The 21,141-nt window shown below is 42.7% G+C and overlaps 1 protein-coding gene across 1 annotated transcript in view; it reads left to right on the forward strand.

Annotated features, from left to right (window-relative positions):
• The window catches only part of glud1b (glutamate dehydrogenase 1b), a 62,988-nt gene that overhangs the window by 22,824 nt on the left and 19,023 nt on the right, over nt 1-21,141 (forward strand). The window contains exons 5-7 of the mRNA XM_060940232.1: nt 5,528-5,622; nt 16,548-16,727; nt 18,117-18,254. Coding sequence (XP_060796215.1) covers nt 5,528-5,622; nt 16,548-16,727; nt 18,117-18,254 — 413 coding nt within the window. The remainder of the gene's footprint in view (nt 1-5,527; nt 5,623-16,547; nt 16,728-18,116; nt 18,255-21,141) is intronic.

Here is a 21,141-nt window from a genome sequence, read left to right on the forward strand (position 1 = left end):
ATTTTACAACTTGACTACTTATTGTGGTGCCATGATTGTTTAATATATCCCCACTCTGAAGGGGGGTGTATATACAGTCCTGGTTTACCTCTTGTCCATCCGTCCGTATCTCCGTCCAGCCGAAACACCCTTTTTCTCAGCAACCACAAATCATAGCCACTTGGTACCAAACTTTAGCTTGGGGTTCTATACCATGTATACCGTTTTCAGGTCTGTCACACATCAACTTCCTGTTTACCGTCATCATCATCAGGGCAGCCTCAGCCGAGCTGCACACCTAGCTGTCCAATTCTCACGATCCAGCATACAGTTGGCTAGCTCGGCAATGTCGGCCGCCCCTGTGTCCCCCTTCAAAGTGTCCAAGAATGTTGTTACTGGGCGTCCAGGCCGGCGAGAGCCGTGGGTTGGCTCCCACAAAACTAGATGGCTTGCTGGCAGATCGCTGTGGCGGAAACAGTGGCCTGCAAGGCCAAGCCTGCGCCAGGCAACCTTGTCTGTGATCTTGGGCAGGTCGCCATATAGGACTTTGTTGGAGATATGGTCCTGCCAGTTGACGTTCAATACAACTCGCAACATGCGGGTGTATGAGCCGTCCAGCGACTTCTGAAGGGATGTATTCAGTGCCCAGCACTCGCTTCCATATAGAAGTATGAGTTCCACGGTGGGGCGGAAGAGTTTGATCTTGAGATCTTGTGGCATGCTTGATTTCCAGACAGCCTTCATATCGTTTAGGGCTCTCCAAGCGAGTGCCTTGCGCACCTTCATATCACGACTCGTGTAGCTGACCCAGGAGCCTAGGTATTTGAAGTCGGCTACTTCCTCCAAAGGGCTGCCGTTTGTCGTCACTAGAGGAGTTGTGGGGACATTGAAAGACATCACTTTGGTCTTCTGCTCATTGACAGTGAGTCCGATCTGGCGACACTCCTCCTCCTCCACGAGCGTCAGCAGTCTCTGAGCCTGTAAGACATCGTTAGATAGTAGAACAATGTCGTCGGCATATTCGAGATCTGCAAACACCTTTGCCGGGTGCCTGCGCGACCTGCGCGGAGTTAACGTGAGACCAAGTTCCGCCTCTCTCCCGGTGATGGCTTTGTGAAGGGCGTAGTCCAGAATGATGAATGATTTCCTGTTTACCGATTTAATGTATTTACGAGACATAGGATGGATTTACAAAATTTTCGTAACACTTTTCTCAGCAACTACAAATCACAACTGCTCGATATTTGGTACCAAACTTCAGCTTGGGGTTCTATACCGTGTGTACCGATTTCCGGTCTGTCCCATATCGACTTCCTATTTACTGACTGAATATATTTACGAAACATATAGCGTGGATTTACAAAATTTTTATAACACTTTTCTCAGCAACTACAAATCACAGCTGCTCTTTACTTTCTTGTTTCAGGGTTAATTATTTGTTGAAGTCAGCATTCATATTAAGTGTCCTATTCCTTCTATTGCTTGCTTTCTGATATAAGCGAGAGTGCGGGGATACGCAAGTGAGCAGTAGCTCACAGTTGATCTTATTTATTCAGTGTATTACTTCTATATTATAAATATAAGCAACTTATATGAAAGGGGACATGTGTAATATGAAAAACTCACTTTTTCAGTCCTTGTACACATACATGTGGGTATCTGGAGTGAATTTCAGCCCAGAAACTCTGAAATAAGACATTTAGGCGGCCTATTGCAGAGAACGTGCTTCAACAATCTGTTCAGATTTAGCTCCCCTTTCTGTGTCATTACATTAGAATTACACCGCCCCTTCATCTAAGTAGCTTGAGACCTGCCTTTGTGAATGAATAGATGATTTGCAACCACGTGATCAAAATGTGCCACGTCATGAGCGTCCGCCATGTTGGTAGACATACAAAGCAACTAGGACGGCAGCCGCTGAAAGCGTGTCTGTAAACAATGCTGAATTTTCTCAGTATTACGATGATTTGAATGCTTGAGTGAAAATTCGATACAAAGAGAAGATAGAATTGTGTGGTTTTGACCTGTATTATTTTTAAAAAGTCAGACTTTTCTGAAGATAAGACGCTTCTACCGACCATCAAGTACCCAGATATCGCGTTCTATCTGGTTTGGATGCCGAAGAGTCAAGTCGACGAAACGCAGCCCATTTTCTGAGTGGGTGCCCAGTCTGGATTGTTTCTATCGTATAATTTTGCTGGCGCTCCTAAAAGTGAAATGGTAATACACGTGTTAAAATTATAACCATGACAAGAGAACGCTCATTTTATAGCAAAATTCTACCAATAAGAAAAAATTCTTCCATGAGATTATCGAGAAAGCTTTTGAATCTCACCTGAGATAAAATGATTACTGCAAACACGAGCTATTTTGGTTTTAGCCTCTGTTAGATCAGCCCTGCCGATGTTGTTCAGCCGTGCTCGTCTCCTCTCCGTACTAAGCCTCAGAGTTTCCTCGCCCTCTTTCCGAATCACAGATGGAATTTTAAAAAATCGGAATGCGCCACAGTCACGAGTACTGTTGTGACCACAACCATATACAGCGTACAGATATGGCAGAGCTAAAAGAACGCTTAAAGCAGTGGAAAAACAAAGAGAGTTGCACACACGTGACTACATTTTTTTTTTTGTATGGAATGTCGCTTGACCCCAAATTTGTATATCCACCAATATGGCTGACATCCAGGTTTCTATTTTGCTTTGACGTCACTTGCAAGTCAAGGATAGTGATAAGGAAAGTGCCACCTGATTGGCTGGTGGAAGAGGTGGGTGGGATGAGCAGTGGCTCGTTATCATTTAAAGGAACAGGCACTCAAATCAGCCATTCTGAACAGAGCTGTTTAGACAGGGTGAGAAAGGAGCTGTGGTGCTTTATCCTTGTGGTATTTTGACCAAAGCATGTCAGACATTTCATTAAGACCTCAGGGAACTGTGTCAACTTGTAGAAAAGGGGTATAATGTGTCACCTTAAAGGAGATACGCAGAACCTTTATTTTTAAATACATTTCTGAGTGGATAGTATCTCCATCCTTGATTCTTCTATGCTGCATAAATGGGAATAAAAAATATATATATTTTTTGAGAGTTAAAATCGACCGCAAGGTTGGCATTCGAGCTGCCTCACTGAGCCAGCCAGCCCTGAGTGTGTGACGTCACAGCAGGAACTGGTTTTAAGGCCGAGGCCTTTGACAGCTGTAGACCAAAGTTATATCAATAAAAATTTACGGTGAAAGTAAGAAATTCCATTACCGACTTGCTCAACTAAGACTGATTTGACTCCATTGATTGTGGGTTGACTCTCATTAAAACAGGATGGGTGTTATAACTTATGCAACATACATGTACATGAATGCATTTTCACTGATAAAACGTAAAAGGCTCATTAAATAATCAGATGAACTGAGACAATCACATTCTGAAGCAAATTAAATAATCTTATACTGGTAACTTAAACGCACAATACAAGTTACATGTATTAATCTATAACTACGTTCAGACTGCACCCTGAAACGACCCATATCCGATTTTTTTTGCCCATATGCGACCTGTATCCGATTTGTTATTGACAATCTGAATGACACATATCCGATTTTTTCACATGCGACCCAGGCCGCTTGGATATGTGGTCCTAATTCCGATGCATATCCGTTATTTTCACATGCGACTGCAGTCTGACCGGACAGGTCACATTCATGCGACCTACACGTCATCAACAAGAGACAAACGTCACTATTCTGCGTTGGCTAATCCTGCCTCTTTGGTGGAAAACAACAACATTTGTACAGTTTTCAGAATTTAAATAGACTTTTATAGAACTGATCAAGCTAATGGTGGATTTGGTAGGGACCTGGATGTTGATCTGTTAACCTGATTAAATAAAACAGTTTCTATAACTGATTTATAACTTAAACCATCCTGTATTACAAGATTGTTCTGGAAATTTCCAGTAATTTGACACCTTCGGTCTCATTAGTCTGCTGCCCACATTAATCAGATTATTGTGTGAGTTCCGCCGCCACCACAAAAACCACATCGCCAGGTCTCGCCTCATCTCCATTCTTTACTTGCAAACTTGAAGAGTGCGCTTTTTTTTTTGTTTACGTATTACGTAGATGTGCTTATTACGTGTCAATTTGCGCATGCGGGGCACTTTTGGGTCGTTTTCCGTTCATATTGGAGATCGCATACAAGTCTCATATAATTGGTAATGTGAACGGCCTAACAAAAAAAATCGGATTTCACAACAAATCAGATATGGGTTGTTTCAGGTTGCAGTCTGAACGTAGTGTAAATGCAGGTAAACAACGAGTAGTGTTATTTTGTATCCAAATGAGAGTCGGAGCTTACCTGTCTGTGTTCTCGCTTCTTGAAGGCCGATCTTGTGGCTGATTGTTTTGAAACAATCTGACTTTCAGTTGTTCATTCAGTTCTCCGTTCATTCGCTTCGTCCACGTAAGGGCGAGAAATTGCTGCTGCGGCAAGCATATCCAGCGGAGAAATCAGACGGCTGGTCCACTCATCCTCCATTTTCTCCATACTGTGTACTCCGCCACTACTGCTCAGCTCAGGCAATTACTAAAACCCAGGACATGACGGGTCGTCACCGGTTTTACCAACAACCGCAGGGAGGTCACTGCCCGAGCGATAATGTGTCCCATTCTGTCCTGGGTTTTAGCAGCAACCCTCGGCTCACACTCCAGGAGAACTGGTACAACTGAACTTACTTTCCTTTTCTTATAGTTTTATTTTTCTTTAATTGTTGGTACTGCACCCTCTTTCAGTACGGGATTATAGCCATCGCTCCTCAACAGATCAGAGGTCTCATACAAGTCTTCAGTAAAATGTGCAGAGCAGAGGAGAGACCACTTCATAGATGCCCAATGTGCCCGTGAACTTCTCGCAAAACGCGTCCAAATCTTTGCAGTTTGAACATTCTTGGGCCATGAATGCAACGTAAATCTACCTTCTGTCGTGTTGCTGCACCCGCCAGCAACACATCTACATGGCATGGCGATAAATTAGCTCAAAATGGAGGATCGGAGTTACAATCAGCTCTGTGTTTTAGTATAGCGGAAATGGCGATGAGACCGATAGCCTTCCTGCTGTGACGTCACGGACGCCAAGGTCATTCACTCAGACCGCTACCTATATGAATCACTTTAATCGTAAAAATTACTATATTAGATTTATTGTTCACGCTTAAAACTATTCATATGCCATTCTTGAGGTCTCAAGGCGTTTATAAATGAAAAGTGAGGCCATGGTTCTGCGTATCTGCTTTAAATGATTTATATGACTTGTTGATTTAATTAAAGAAGTGAGTAATAAGAGTAGTAATTTAACCACAAATGAGTTCTTTCATCCTGCACAATGAAACTGACATGCACTCATGTTGCCTTTGTTTGTACTGTGAGTGTACCTGGCATACCTCTTCACATGGGCTGTGTGTGTGTGTGTATTCATAACGTACCTCAGCACCTCTGTGCTGCTCTTGTGTAGCTGTCAGTTTATAATGAAGCATCTCAACTTCCCTTTCTGTCTCCTCTCAGGACCGGGTATTGATGTCCCTGCCCCCGACATGAGTACCGGCGAGAGGGAGATGTCCTGGATCGCTGATACTTACGCTAACACTATTGCTCACACTGTAAGTCACTATGCAGGAATATGTACCGTACGTTACATAGAACTTTTTTAAGCCTCTTGATGCTGACCTTTTTGCACTTTTCTCACTTTAGAGCTTGCTAAGCCAGTGTAAGAGTTTGCAAAGGAGGTGTAATTGTTAAGGATGTTTGTACATCATACAAATCACCAGCAAACAGTGTTTCAGATCCAGGTTTGCCTAAGCGGAAAAGCTCTTTCACCTGACAGTTAGTCATTTATACAGTGCCCTCCATGATTATTGGCATCCCTTGTAAAGATTAGTAAAAAGGATTAGTTTAAAAAAATCCACCTTGTAGTGAAGTAGTTTCATCTCATACTGAAAAAAATTAGAAAAATCTAGCCTTTAAATGAAATAATTTTGTTCAGAGAAAAACAAATCTCATCTCATTATCTCTAGCCGCTTTATCCTGTTCTACAGGGTCTCAGGCAAGCTGGAGCCTATCCCAGCTGACTACGGGCGAAAGGCGGGGTACACCCTGGACAAGTCGCCAGGTCATCGCAGGGCTGACACATAGACACAGACAACCATTCACACTCACATTCACACCTACGGTCAATTTAGAGTCACCAGTTAACCTAACCTGCATGTCTTTGGACTGTGGGGGAAACCGGAGCACCCGGAGGAAACCCACGCGGACACGGGGAGAACATGCAAACTCCACACAGAAAGGCCCTCGCCGGCCACGGGGCTCGAACCCGGACCTTCTTGCTGTGAGGCGACAGCGCTAACCACTACACCACCGTGCCGCCCCAAAACAAATCTCTCAAGAAATAATTGTTTTCAACAAAAACACGTGCCACTATTATTGGCACCCCTCATTTAATACTTTGCACAACCTCCCTTTGGCAGTAAAACAGCACTCTATTTTCTCCTATAACATTTAATAAGGTTGGAGATACAAAGCAGGGCATCTGAGTCCATTCCTCTTTACACAATCTCTCCACATCATCCAGAGTCCGAGACCTTCTCTTGCGCTCTCTCCTCTTCAGCTCATCCCACAGGTTTTCACTGGGGTTCAGGTCATGGGACTGAGATGGCCATGGCAGAAGCTTGATTCTGTGCTCAGCTAACCATTTTTGTGTTGATTTGGACACATGGTTCAGATCATTGTCCTGCTGGAAGAACCAATGACGACCCAGTTTTAGTCTCCTGGCAGAAGTAGCCAGATTCTGATTTAAAATGTCCTGGTATTTCATGGACTCCATGATGCCATGTATCCAAACAAGGTTTCCAGGGCCTTTGGAGGAAAAGCAGCTGAAAAACATCACTGAACTTCCACCATTTTTTCCAGCTGGGATCAGGTTCTTTTCATTATAGCCGTCCTTCTTTTTACACCAAACCCACCTTGAGTGTTTTTTGCCCAAAAGCTCAATTTTTGGTTCATCGGACCAGAGAACACGATTCCAGTCAAAGTTGTAGCAGCGTATCGAAAACTTCAGGTGCTTATGTTTGTGGTTAACTGACAGAAAAGGCTTTTTTCTGGCAAACCTTCCAAATAATCTTTTGGCATGGAGGTGGCAGCTGATGGTGCTTTTGGAGATTTGGAAACCAAGATTTTACTGTTTCTTGTAATTCACCAACAGTGATCTTTGGGGATTTTTTGCCTCTCTTACCCTCCTCCTCACTGTACATAGGGGCAAAATAAACTTGAGTCCTCTTCCAGGCAACAGTTCCAGTTGGTGTCCAGTTTTTTATTATTGTCCAAACAGTAGAAATGGACATTTTCAGGCGAGTTTTTCAGCTATTTTTTATAACCATTCCCTGACTAATGAAGGTCAACACACTTCTCCCTCATTTGATTTGTGTTTTTCTTTTATCTTTCCCATATTGATGGATGACTAACCCTGTGTCCGAAATCGCTCCCTATTCACTATATAGGGCACTATATAGTGGGGACACCATTTTGTAGTGCTGTCCGAAAAGATAGTGAGGATTATTTACACCCTATGTAGTGTGCTCAAAGTATTCCACAGTGCATCATGAAAAGTAGCGTACAACCGATGGTCGCTAACCAGAGGTGGAAAAACTGGATTGACAAAGTAAAAGTCCTGCTTAGGTTTTCCTTCTGCCTGTGCTCTCAACACAGGTGATTTCACCAATTAGCTCATCAACCTGGCTTAGGGGATGTGGTAATTAGGATCAGCTGGTTCATTGAATTGGCTGGAGCAAAAATGTGGCAGGGTTTTTACTTTCTGCACCCGGGTTTTTCCACCTCTGTCGCTAACCAAGCAATATGTCCCATCATGCATTGTGGTCGCGCTGAAAGAAATCAAATTAAAAGTCTCAAATTTAATTTAATAAAAGGCAGTGGCAACGAAGAAAGTATTCAGCCTTGGTTTTTTTTTTTTTAATCTGAAAGATGCAGGTACTTTGTATTGATTAATGTGGGAAATGCGCTCAGTATAATATGGATTTATCACAAAAACACATGCATGTATTTATTATTTTGAAAACCCACCAGCCGACTGATCTGGCACGTTTTAATTGTGCGACAGTAATGACGTAAATACCAGCACGACGGACTAGTGTCCGAAAGCATTTTTTTTCATTTTACCAGCGAGCTCACTATATAGTCCTCTATACAGTAATTCCCTGTATAGGGAGTAGTGAGTGATTTTGGAAACAGGGTATGGGAATGTGGCCTCTGTGTCACCTCATATTTGTACCCCAGTTAATCAGGAAGTCATGGATTACAGCTTGAAAGTTCCTACACACTCCAATCAACTCAAACATGTACAATTTAACAATTACAAATTGTTAAAAAAAAAGTGTTACAATTGTTGAAAATAATTATTTCTTGATGAGGGAATTGCTTTTATCTGCATAAACGTATTTAAATTAAAGGCTGGAGTTTTCTCTTTTTTTTTTTTTTTCCAGTGTGATATGAAGCGACTTCACCAAAAGGTGGATTTTTTTTCTAACCCTTTTTACTAATCTTTACAGGGTGTGACAATCGTGGAGAGCACTGTACATATTAACGCTGGCTTTGTCAAACAGGCTTTGTAATGTTTGCCTCATAGATTTCTGTCTGAATAAACAGACCTTTAAAATGTGCCTCCAGGCAGCATGTGTTCATATTACCATTTCTATTAGTGAATTGCTTGGAACATTAACGACGGTACAGCCACTGATGGAGAACAGCAGCTGGCATGAATTAAGTTATTCATTCATCTGAAGATAATGACACCAAATAAGCATTTCCAAAAATTTTTACGAGTTTCAATCTTGATCATTTTGCTTATTTTAAGCCTGGAGCCTCTTTGTAAAGAGGCAAATTATCTGAGAAATATTAATACTTTTTTTTTTATTTTACTGCAGTTGTGCATTGCAAAAAATGTTTTAATGTATCAAGATGTGATATTTCTGCCACCCCTAATGTAAACCTTATCAGGAAATCGGCGTAGAGACAGGTGTAATTGCAGGGAAGATGTTTATTTTACAGGCACGAGCTATTTACAAATGTGAGGCAAGGTCAGAGAAATGAAAACTTGGACAAACAAAACTGAAACAGAAAGCAGAGCCCTCAAACCAGAACATAAACCAGAGTCATAAACAGAGTACTAAACATGATCAGGAACAAACGTGACAGAGACACAAAACAATAAAGTTTATTTTTATAGCGTTTTTAACAATAGACATTGTCACAAAGCAGATTTACAGAATTTTAATGACGTTAAACATCAGCTAATTTTATCCCTAATCTTACCCAATACTTCAAGTGAGTGTGCCAGTTGCGTGTTAGCAGTGATGAATCTTCCCAAAGGCACATGCAATGTACTCCATGAACGAGAGTGGGGCGCTCGAGTTGAGCCAGGCTCGAGTGCGCGAAGGCATGACAGGACCCCCCCAAGAGCTCCCTCTGGGAGCTGAAGTCTTCCTTGGGGTGCCTCGGGGGAAAGGGCCTGCCATAAGGAGCCGTCCCCTTTGAGCTCCGCTCAGGCTCTGGGCAGACGTGGCACCAGAACCTGGGCTGGGGCAGGGGCTTGGGCTCGGGTCAGGCCTTGAGCAGGGACAAGGACACAGACTGAGGCTTGGGTTCCGGTCTGGGCTTGGACTCAAGGTCCAGACTGGGCATAGACATGAATTCAGGCTCCAGACTAAACATGGACTTGCACTCAGGCTCTGAACTAGGCATGGACTCGGACTCTGGACTTGGCTTGGACTTGGACTCAGGCTTCAGCCTAGGCATGGACTTGGACTTGGACTGTGGTTTCAGGCATGGACTTGGACATGGGCTCCGGACAAGACATGGCTTCAGACATAGACGTGGGCTTGAGCATGGACCCTGGCGTTGGCATGGGCATGAATTTAAAAATGGGCATAAGCATGGACTCAGGCATTGGCATGGACTCAGGCATGACTCTGGGCTTGAGCATGGGCCCTGGTGTCAGCATGGGCATGAATTTGAAAATGGGCATGGACCTGGGCATGACTCTAGGTTTGAGCATGGGCATGGACCCTGGCATCGGCATGGGCATGGACACAGGCGTTGGCATGGACATGGACTCAGGCATGACTTTGGGCTTGAGCATGCACAAGGACCCTGGCATTAGCATGGGCATGAATTTAAAAATGGGCATTGGCATGGACCTGGGCATGACTCTGGGCTTGAGCATGGGCCCTGGTGTCAGCATGGGCATGAATTTGAAAATGGGCATGGACCTGGGCATGACTCTAGGTTTGAGCATGGGCATGGACCCTGGCATCGGCATGGGCATGGACACAGGTGTCAGCATGGGCATGGACTCAGGCATGACTCTGGGCTTGAGCATGCACAAGGACCCTGGCATTAGCATGGGCATGAATTTAAAAATGGGCATAAGCATGGACTCAGGCATTGGCATGGACTCAGGCATGACTCTGGGCTTGAGCATGGGCCCTGGTGTCAGCATGGGCATGAATTTGAAAATGGGCATGGACCTGGGCATGACTCTAGGTTTGAGCATGGGCATGGACCCTGGCATCGGCATGGGCATGGACACAGGTGTCAGCATGGGCATGGACTCAGGCATGACTCTGGGCTTGAGCATGCACAAGGACCCTGGCATTAACATGGGCATGAATTTAAAAATGGGCATAAGCATGGACTCAGGCATTGGCATGGACTCAGGCATGACTCTGGGCTTGAGCATGGGCCCTGGTGTCAGCATGGGCATGAATTTGAAAATGGGCATGGACCTGGGCATGACTCTAGGTTTGAGCATGGGCATGGACCCTGGCATCGGCATGGGCATGGACACAGGCGTTGGCATGGACATGGACTCAGGCATGACTCAGGGCTTGGACTCTGACCTTGACATGGTCATGGACCTAAATCTTGGCATGGGCATGGACTTGGATCGTGGCACCAAAGTTAGCACAGACATGGACTGGAGCATGGGCTTTGATCTTGGCATGGGTACTGGCATTAGCATGGACTAGGACCTGGGCTTGGATCTTGGCATGGGCACTGGAGTGATGACGCCCTCCCCGAAGCCGGGTGGCAGAGCGAAGAGCTTGTCCTCCCTGAAGCCCGAATGAGAGCAAGGTGCTCGAGCTGAGCCAGGCTCGAGCGTGCATTAGCATGACAAACCTTTTCTTCGTTGAATCCTTTCCTTTTTGTCATTTTCTTTCCATAGACGTTTTTTTTTTTTCAAGGTCCTTCTCCGGTTCTCATACAGAGTTCATGCACGGTTGCTATGACATCTTGGAAAAACTTTCCTTTTAACAAAGCACAATTTCCAATTAGCATGCAAAAACTGAAGCATGCAGAACAGTAACTGGATGTATTTCAGAGCACGATGTGTCTCTGTGCTCAGCTCAGCAATGGAGAGGAAAATAAACGTCTGTCGTTTATTCTTTCGCTCTGCTTGAATAGAATGAAGCCGGCACAAGCGATTCACTTGCATCATGTGCCACTTCATGTAATCTCTTTAGTGCAGAGAGATATTTTGGATTTCCTCTGTTTATCCAGATAGATTGAATGTGTGATGTGTTTTATTCACACTTGAGCCATCATTGTGCACAGGATAAACTTGCATTGCTTGTGCAGTCAGTTGACTCACATGAACAATAAGGGCCATTGTTCAGCTCGGCTTCTGAATAGGACGTGTCCCAGATACAACGTGGATGGCTTCTTCGTGCCCTTTGGTATTTTTAATAGCGATGTGGTCCTTGCTTGTATACAAATATTTCCAGATTATTTTTAACTTCTTTCAAAGACCTGATTTCCGACAGATTAGACCTGGAAGATTAGATGACTGTTAGTAATGTTTATCTGTGAAAGTGTTCCTTTATTTGAAATGGCAGAGAGACAGTGTGACGCTGCCCCACAGGTGAACAATAAGTCATTTAATGATTCTGTGGAAAGAATCTGAGTTGGCTGGAGTTGATCCAGGTTTGAGTGAGCAGCTTTTAAAAAGGAATGTGTGTTACAAGCACTAGTAGAGGGGTAAAAAGAGTGAATAAATAAAATTACCGGTGGCCGATATGACCAAAATATATCACGACTCATGACTCTTGTATGTATCATAGCATTTAGGTTAGCTAACAAGTGAAAAAATGGCACAAAATTTAGATTGAGACGCCCAGTCAACTGTGAGTAACTGTGGTCTGTGTTAAAGTACTGACAGAACCTATAATACTCGTAGTGTTTGGTGTGATCATATTGTGATAGATTTATTGTCATATCGGCCAGCTTGGAATAAATGAATGACAATTAAAGAATAATGTATAAACTATCATCAAACATCAGAATGGGGAAACATGCGATCTCTGCGACTTTAACCGTGACATGCCAGATGGGCTGGTTTGTTTCATAACCTGCTGATCTCCTGGGATTTTCACACAACCCTATCTCTAGATTTACACAGCTGTGCGAAAAACAAAAAACATCGCATGAGTGAGTGACAGTCCTGTATGTGGAAACACCTTGTTGATGCGTAAGAGAGGTCAGAGGAAAATGGCCTGATTGGTTCGAGCTGCCAGGAAAGATATAGTAACTCATCACTCTTTACAACCATGGTGAGCAGAAAAGCACCTCAGCATGTACAGAACATCAAACCTTGAGGTGGATGGGCGACAACAGCAGAAAACCAGATCAGGTTTCACACCTGTCAGCCAAGAACAGGAATCTGAGGCCATCATGGGTACAGGCTCACCCAAACTGGTCAGTTGAAGATGAGGAAAAAAAATCACGGTGTCTTTTTCCAGTCTTCAGTTTCTGCTCACCATGGTTGTAAAGAGTGATGTTATGTGAATAGACCCATTCCACATGTATATAATAACCTTTCCTTCAGGAAATAGCCCTGCTTTTAGCTGACTGTCACATTTGATCAGTAGTGCACAGATGATTCAAGGATTGGCGTGCAATTTAGCCCTGGTAACGTTTTAAAAATAAAAATGGGTAGTTCTTCGGTAACAGAATTACATTCACTGCAAAATATGGTAACTTTTTTTAGTTGCAGTACTCAAGATAATGGCATTAAATAAAACTTTCACACTGTATGGAGTATCTTTTGATCTTAAACAGAAAATTGGCTGTTTAACTCTGAACGCGAAATCTTTTATGAGGAAAGAAAAGTCAGTAAAGGAATTATGTCAGAAAAAAACGGAACTTTAATTTCTTAAAATTCAAACCAAGATTTCTCTGAAGCAACATTGCTATAATTGGGGTGATGATGATTTTTAAATGTGGTTTTCAGTACATTTTGCCTTAGATTCCATACTTGAGCAATATCACTGAGCTGACAAGTTAAAGCTAGACTGCCTTTTAGATTTTTCAAGTGTAGGTCATAAAAGGAATTTTCCCGACACCCAATTATTTTTGTTTAGTGGACTGAAAGCGACTGAATTCGAATCACAACTTCCAGTTTTATTAGTTTTTTTTAAAAATAGAACAATTATTGAATTTAGGGCCATGTGGCCCTAAATTCTCTGCTATTTTTTCCTGCTTCACCATGACCCAGTTCAAGATACTACTGTACGTCATGCATGACATGGTGGGCTTTCCCTGTTCGCGCAAGTCATTATGGGATACAAATTTGAAACGGGAGAGAAAAATGGAGGACGTGAGTGTGCGAATGAAACGTGAAAGACCGACGACACTAACAGAAAGCGAGAAGAAAAGACCTTATGTTGCAAGGGAAAGGAAACGCACCTCGGTGTGATCAGCTGTTTGTTTAGCGACAGAATGATGTAACTGTCAGTGCACAGTCAAAGGTAAACCTGCGCATGCGCACACGGACTTCCTCTGTCTGCTCGACTGCATGAAGCGAGCGATTTCATGCACATTATTTGCTCGGGAATCCCTTCGAATTAAATAACTTCCCAGCCACAGAATGGCCTGATATTTTGTGAGATATTACAGAAATAATCATGTATCACAATGACCAAATTTCAGAGGGAACCGATTTTATGAAATCGAAAGGCCGTCTAGCTTTAAGGCAATCTTAATAATTTCATAATTTTGGCCTCTCTGCTGAAGAATTGCCCAAATGTTTCAAAATAATTTTTCAACGTTTAATAAAAGAAAATATGCAGTCAGAAGTCATGCAATAATCTCTCAGTTCTTTGCCGACAGTGGCTACAATTTGCTCTTAAATTAGTAACATGGTTGAAACTAAATGTTGAGTTTCTTAGCACAGAATTTGCAAACGAACAAAATGTGTTAACTAGCATCCATGCAAATGTCATGAAAACGGTAAGGACATTCTGATAATTTACTTTAAAGGAACAGTCCACCGTACTTCCATAATGAAATATGCTCTTATCTGAATTGAGACGAGCTGCTCCGTACCTCTCCGAGTTTTGCGCGGCCTCCCAGTCAGTCAGACGCAGTCAGACGCGCCGTCACTCCTGTTAGCAATGTAGCTAGGCTCAGCATGGCCAATGGTATTTTTTGGGGCTGTAGTTAGATGCGACCAAACTCTTCCACGTTTTTCCTGTTTACATAGGTTTATATGACCAGTGACATGAAACAAGTTCAGTTACACAAATTGAAACGTAGCGATTTTCTATGCTATGGAAAGTCCGCACTATAATGACAGGCGTACTAACACCTTCTGCGCGCTTCGGCAGCGCATTGATACGGAGCTCAGATATCAATGCGCTGCCGAAGCGCGCAGAAGGTGTTAGTACGCCTGTCATTATAGTGCGGACTTTCCATAGCATAGAAAATTGCTATGTTTCAATTTGTGTAACTGAACTTGTTTCATATCACTGGTCATATAAACCTATGTAAACAGGAAAAACGTGAAAGAGTTTGGTCGCATCTAACTACAGCCCCAAAAAATACCATTGGCCATACTGAGCCTAGCTACATTGCTAACAGGAGTGACAGCGCGTCTGACTGCGTCTGACTGACTGGGAGGCCGCGCAAGCTCGGAGAGGTACGGAACAGCTCGTCTCAATTCAGATAAGAGCATATTTCGTTATGGAAGTACGGTGGACTGTTCCTTTAAAGTAACCAAAGTCCTTATAGGCAAGTCTCACCACTTGGCAGCCATCTTGGTAACACACCAGGGCAGTTAATTGGGGCTAACAAGGTCAAGTGCCTATCTAAATGAATGGGGAGTGAGCCATAACTGCACTTTCATTGGCCACTGGGGCATAGAACCTGCATGCATAAATTCACCAGTCAAATCTGATAAAAACCACTTAATATGTTTGGTGACTTTGGCCCAAAATAAGTTTTTAAAAAAGCTTTTTCTCCTGTTATACTACCACTACTCAAGCGCAAGGTTGCTATACTTCTACGCATGCACAAGTGCTCGCTTGCATCAGTGCAACAACACAATTGGCTTAATATGCTTCCTGGTTTGGTAGACGGTTGGCTTTTTGGGGAGATTGGCATGATACATGCATACGATACGACCACCATTTTTGTTGTTACAGGCTTTTCCCATAGATTTCACCATCCATTATCTGTAGCCGCTTATCCTGTGCAGGTTCGCGGGCAAGATGGCGCTTATCCCAGCTGACTATGGGCGAGAGGTGGGGTACACCCTGGACAAGTCGCAAGGTCATCGCAGGGCTGACACATAGACACAGACAACCATTCACACTCACATTCACACCTACGGTCAATTTAGAGTCACCAGTTAACCTAACCTGCATGTCTTTGGACTGTGGGGGAAACCGGAGCACCCGGAGGAAACCCACGCGGACACGGGGAGAACATGCAAACTCCGCACAGAAAGGCCCTCGCCGGCCATGGGGCTCGAACCCGGACCTTCTTGCTGCGAGGCAACAGTGCTAACCACTACACCACCGTGCCACCACCCCAATCAGTTTCTATTCAGGATTTTTAAAGTGGGACGTCTCCTTCCTTATAATGTCTCTGGTTTTACTTTCAACTTGGCCTCATTGGTAAGGATCACAATATAATTTTGAATAAAGGGGGGAAGAAAGAGGACTTGGTTTTCTTCTTCCCATGCTCTTCAGGAAATTTGGACTTGTGAAAATATTTCACAGGGGTGAATGTTTTCAGGTAACAGGGTTGAGTGTATGTTGTGGGATGCAAATAAAATGTCCATTTTTTTCAAAACCTATAAGTAACTCGTAGAAAAGGATGTTTCAAGCATGAGAACACCTACAGCATGTTTTTAAAATGTCTCTTACCTTTGCTTTACGTACTTGTCAATGTAAAATCACTGAGACACAAATGGCACCCCAGTCATGGAATTACTTGCAGTTCTTGCAAGTTCTTGTCTTTGTAACGAATGGTTTAACGAGTTTAACTGAGAGCCTGAGAGAGCCACCATGGATTTCATCTGAGTGTAAGACCCGTTGCCTTATACTGTAGTAATGTTATCTTAAGTACTCATGTAGAGCAGCGAATTTGGTCGGCCATGTTTCAGTGCTGTAATTGTATGTGCTTTAATAACTGTATATTAATGGGCGTAATGTGTTGATCTATCTCTGTAAAGGACATTAACGCTCATGCCTGCGTGACGGGGAAACCCATCAGCCAGGGAGGAATCCACGGCAGAGTGTCAGCCACAGGGCGTGGAGTTTTCCACGGCATCGAGAACTTCATCAACGAGGCATCCTACATGAGCAAACTCGGACTGACCCCAGGCTTCGCTGATAAGACCTTCATCATCCAGGTACAGAGAGTGAAAGAAGGGTTTAAAAGCACTGTATATTGCGAATTTAAGAAGTCTGTTAATCACCCAAAGTGGTGCAATCGGTCATTAGAGATATTTAAAAAATTATATAATTTTATTTGAATTTTTTTTTTCTTGTTCACATACAAACATACACTAAGTTATCTCATCTCATTATCTCTAGTCGCTTTATCCTGTTCTACAGGGTCGCAGGCAAGCTGGAGCCTATCCCAGCTGACTACAGGCGAAAGGCGGGGTACACCCTGGACAAGTTGCCAGGTCATCACAGGGCTGACACATAGACACAGACAACCATCCACACTCACATTCACACCTACGGTCAATTTAGAGCCACCAATTAGCCTAACCTGCATGTCTTTGGACTGTGGAGGAAACCCACGCGGACTCCACGCAGAAAGGCCCCCGTCAGCTACTGGGCTCGAACCCAGAACCTTCTTGCTGTGAGGTGTCAGTGCTAACCACTACACATGTGTGTGTAAGGGCATTTCTTGTGCATTTTTGGAATGTACAAGAAATGTATTGTTATTATGTAGAGTTTTGTACTGAATTGATCATTGTTCCTATAATGCTCACGAGTTCCAAACAGGAACAGAGAGTTAAACATCAGCTTGAGATATAACTCTCGGTTCCTGCTGGGATCAGACATGATGCTTCCTCCAGCTGTTGTCTTTTCTCAAGATTAAGAATCCGAGTCAGAGAGCAGTAGCAAACAGCGACTTTTTCTTTCATCCACTGACATTTGTTTTTAAATGTTTTGGAGATAAATCTGCTGCGAACTGTGATGTGAAGCAGAAATCCCTAATCTTCCCTCTTTTTTACACACTGACTTATCTGGTGCTTGGGGATTATCACCTTGTATTAAATTCTGTCTGAGATTTACTGTTACACATTACACATACAGAGAAGGGATTGCAGGAGGACGACCCAGTGAACAGTAATATAGATTTGCGCACATGAAGCTATTGCTGAAACCTTCCCCGAAATTACACTTTCTGGTAAGCTGAATTTCACTGCCCTTATAGTGCAGTGATAATGAAATTATATCTGATTGGTTGCTTTAACTCCTAGAGAACACATGGTGGCACCAGAGATCATTTAAAAGCCTGAAAATGCTGATTCATCGGCCAATAAGATGTTTTTGAAAAGCCTCCCAGTAGTCTGTCATCATCTAATAATTCAAATAATACGGAGACCAATAATTAAGTCCTTTTCCTCAGACAGTGCATATTTATTTGATTTTCATCTCCTGCTGCTTCTGAACAGATGATTCATTTTCTTCTTCCTGTTCCTGTCAATAGCAGTTACTCTCTGCATCACACAGAATAAAAGCAGCTAGCATTATTTCAAGGGATTTCTTTTCTTTCACAGGGTTTTGGAAATGTCGGCTTGCACTCTATGCGTTACCTCCACCGTTACGGTGCTAAATGCGTGGGTGTTGCCGAGATTGACGGAAACATCTGGAATCCCAATGGCATCGACCCCAAGGAGCTCGAGGACTACAAACTGGTGAGAACAGGAAGTGTGTTTAGTCCTATTTGGTGCTGTCTTTGTCAAATGTCTTTATTTCATCAGATAAAAGTACACATCAGATGATACAATTTAAAGTAAATTTTAAAAATGCACACTAATTACAATTATGAAAAATACTGCAAAATTAACAAAAAAAATGATATCGCTAAATTATATTTAAATATTAACCTATTAAAAACTATTCTTAAAATGTTCAGTGTTTATCTTGGGTCTTATGCAGGTTCTATTTCTAAAGATGATTCTTTATATTAAGTTAGCAACGAAGTTATGTAAAGAATGATCTCTATTTTTAATTTTATGAAAAAGGCGGCAGTCACACTTCTCCAAAAGCTCCAAGATGTTAAAACTAATTGATATATAACGTCTCTTATAGCATCGTTTTAAAAAGCATTGGACAACAGTAAGATCTGAAACACTAGCAGCGTGAACTGGAAGGCCGTACAATATTTTTGGGAAAACTGTCATATTAAAGGTAGACCGCCTTTCAGATTTTTCAAGTTTAGGTCATGAAAAGAATTTTCCCGACACCCAATTATTTTTGTTTAGTGGACCGAAAGCTACTGGATTCAAATGACAGGCTTCCAGTTTTATTATTTTTTTAAAATAGAATGATTAATGAATTTAGGGCCACGTGGTCCTAAATTCTCCGCTATTTTTTCCTGCTTCACCATGACCCAATTCAAGGTACTACATCATGCATGACGTGGTGGGCTTTCCCCGTTTGCGCAAGGCATTGTGGGATACAAATTTGAAACAGGAGAGAAAAATGGAGGATGTGAGTGTGTGAATGAACTGTGAAAGACCGACTACAGTAACGGAAAGCGAGAAGAAAAAATGTTGTTATATACGAAGGAAAGGAAATGCAGGACCAAACTAATAAATATCGGCAGTCAGCGAGCACCCCGGTGTGATCAGCTGTTCGTTTAGCGACAGAATGATGGAACTGTCAGTGCATGGTCAAAGGTAAACCTGTAGATGGCAGTAATGCAACACTGTGGATGCCAGCTGCTGTACAACCCCGATTCCAAAAAAAGTTGGGACAAAGTACAAATTGTAAATAAAAACGGAATGCAATGATGTGGAAGTTACAAAAGTCCATATTTTATCAGATGTTTAAACTGAGAAAATGTATCATTTAAAGAGAAAAATTAGGTGATTTTAAATTTCATAACGCATCTCAAAAAAGTTGGGACAACGCCATGTTTACCACTGTGAGACATCCCCTTTTCTCTTTACAACAATCTGTAAACGTCTGGGGACTGAGGAGACAAGTTGCTCAAGTTTAGGGATAGGAATGTTAATCCATTCTTGTCTAATGTAGGATTCTAGTTGCTCAACTGTCTTAGGTCTTTTTTGTCGTATCTTCCGTTTTATGATGCGCCAAATGTTTTCTATGGGTGAAAGATCTGGACTGCAGGCTGGCCAGTTCAGTACCCGGACCCTTCTTCTATGCAGCCATGATGCTGTAATTGATGCAGTATGTGGTTTGGCATTGTCATGTTGGAAAATGCAAGGTCTTCCCTGAAAGAGACGTCGTCTGGATGGGAGCATATGTTGCTCTAGAACCTGCGTTGATCGTGTCTTTCCAGATGTGTAAGCTGCCCATGCCACACGCACTAATGCAACCCCATACCATCAGAGATGCAGGCTTCTGAACTGAGCGCTGATAACAACTTGGGTCGTCCTTCTCCTCTTTAGTCCGAATGACACGGCGTCCCTGATTTCCATAAAGAACTTCAAATTTTGATTCGTCTGACCACAGAACAGTTTTCCACTTTGCCACAGTCCATTTTAAATGAGCCTTGGCCCAGAGAAGACGTCTGCGCTTCTGGATCGTGTTTAGATACGGCTTGTTCTTTGAACTATAGAGTTTTAGCTGGCAACGGTGGATGGCACGGTGAATTGTGTTCACAGATAATGTTTTCTGGAAATATTCCTGAGCCCATTTTGTGATTTCCAATACAGAAGCATGCCTGTATGTGATGCAGTGCCGTCTAAGGGCCCGAAGATCACGGGCACCCAGTATGGTTTTCCGGCCTTGACCCTTACGCACAGAGATTCTTCCAGATTCTCTGAATCTTTTGATGATATTATGCACTGTAGATGATATGTTCAAACTCTGCAATTTTACACTGTCGGACTCCTTTCTGATATTGCTCCACTATTTGTCGGCGCAGAATTAGGGGGATTGGTGATCCTCTTCCCATCTTTACTTCTGAGAGCCGCTGCCACTCCAAGATGCTCTTTTTATACCCAGTCATGTTAATGACCTATTGCCAATTGACCTAATGAGTTGCAGTTTGGTCCTCCAGCTGTTCCTTTTTTGTACCTTTAACTTTTCCAGCCTCTTATTGCCCCTGTCCCAACTTTTTTGAGATGCGTTGCTGTCATGAAATTTCAAATGAGCCAATATTTGGCATGAAATTTCAAAATGTCTCACTTTCAACATTTGATATGTTGTCTATGTTCTATTGTGAATACAATATCAGTTTTTGAGATTTGTAAATTATTGCATTCTGTTTTTATTTACAATTTGTACTTTGTCCCAACTTTTTTGGAATCGGGGTTGTAAAACCCAAAAGAAGAAGAAGGTAAACCTGTGCATGCACACACGGACTTCCTCTGTCTGCTTTACTGCACGAAGCAAGCGATTTCATGCATATTATTTGCTCAGGAATCCCCTCAAATTAAATAACTTCCCAGCCACAGAATGGCCTGATTTTTTTTTTTTTTTTGAGATATTACAGAAATAAATGCGTCACAATGACCAAATTTCAGATGGAACTAAATTTCACCGATTTTTATGAAATCGAAAGGCCGTCCAGCTTTAAAAAGATGATCTACTTCATCTTGTGTGTAACCT

This window comes from Neoarius graeffei, chromosome 14 (assembly GCF_027579695.1).
Source record: "Neoarius graeffei isolate fNeoGra1 chromosome 14, fNeoGra1.pri, whole genome shotgun sequence".
Classification (NCBI taxonomy): Eukaryota; Metazoa; Chordata; class Actinopteri; order Siluriformes; family Ariidae; genus Neoarius; species Neoarius graeffei.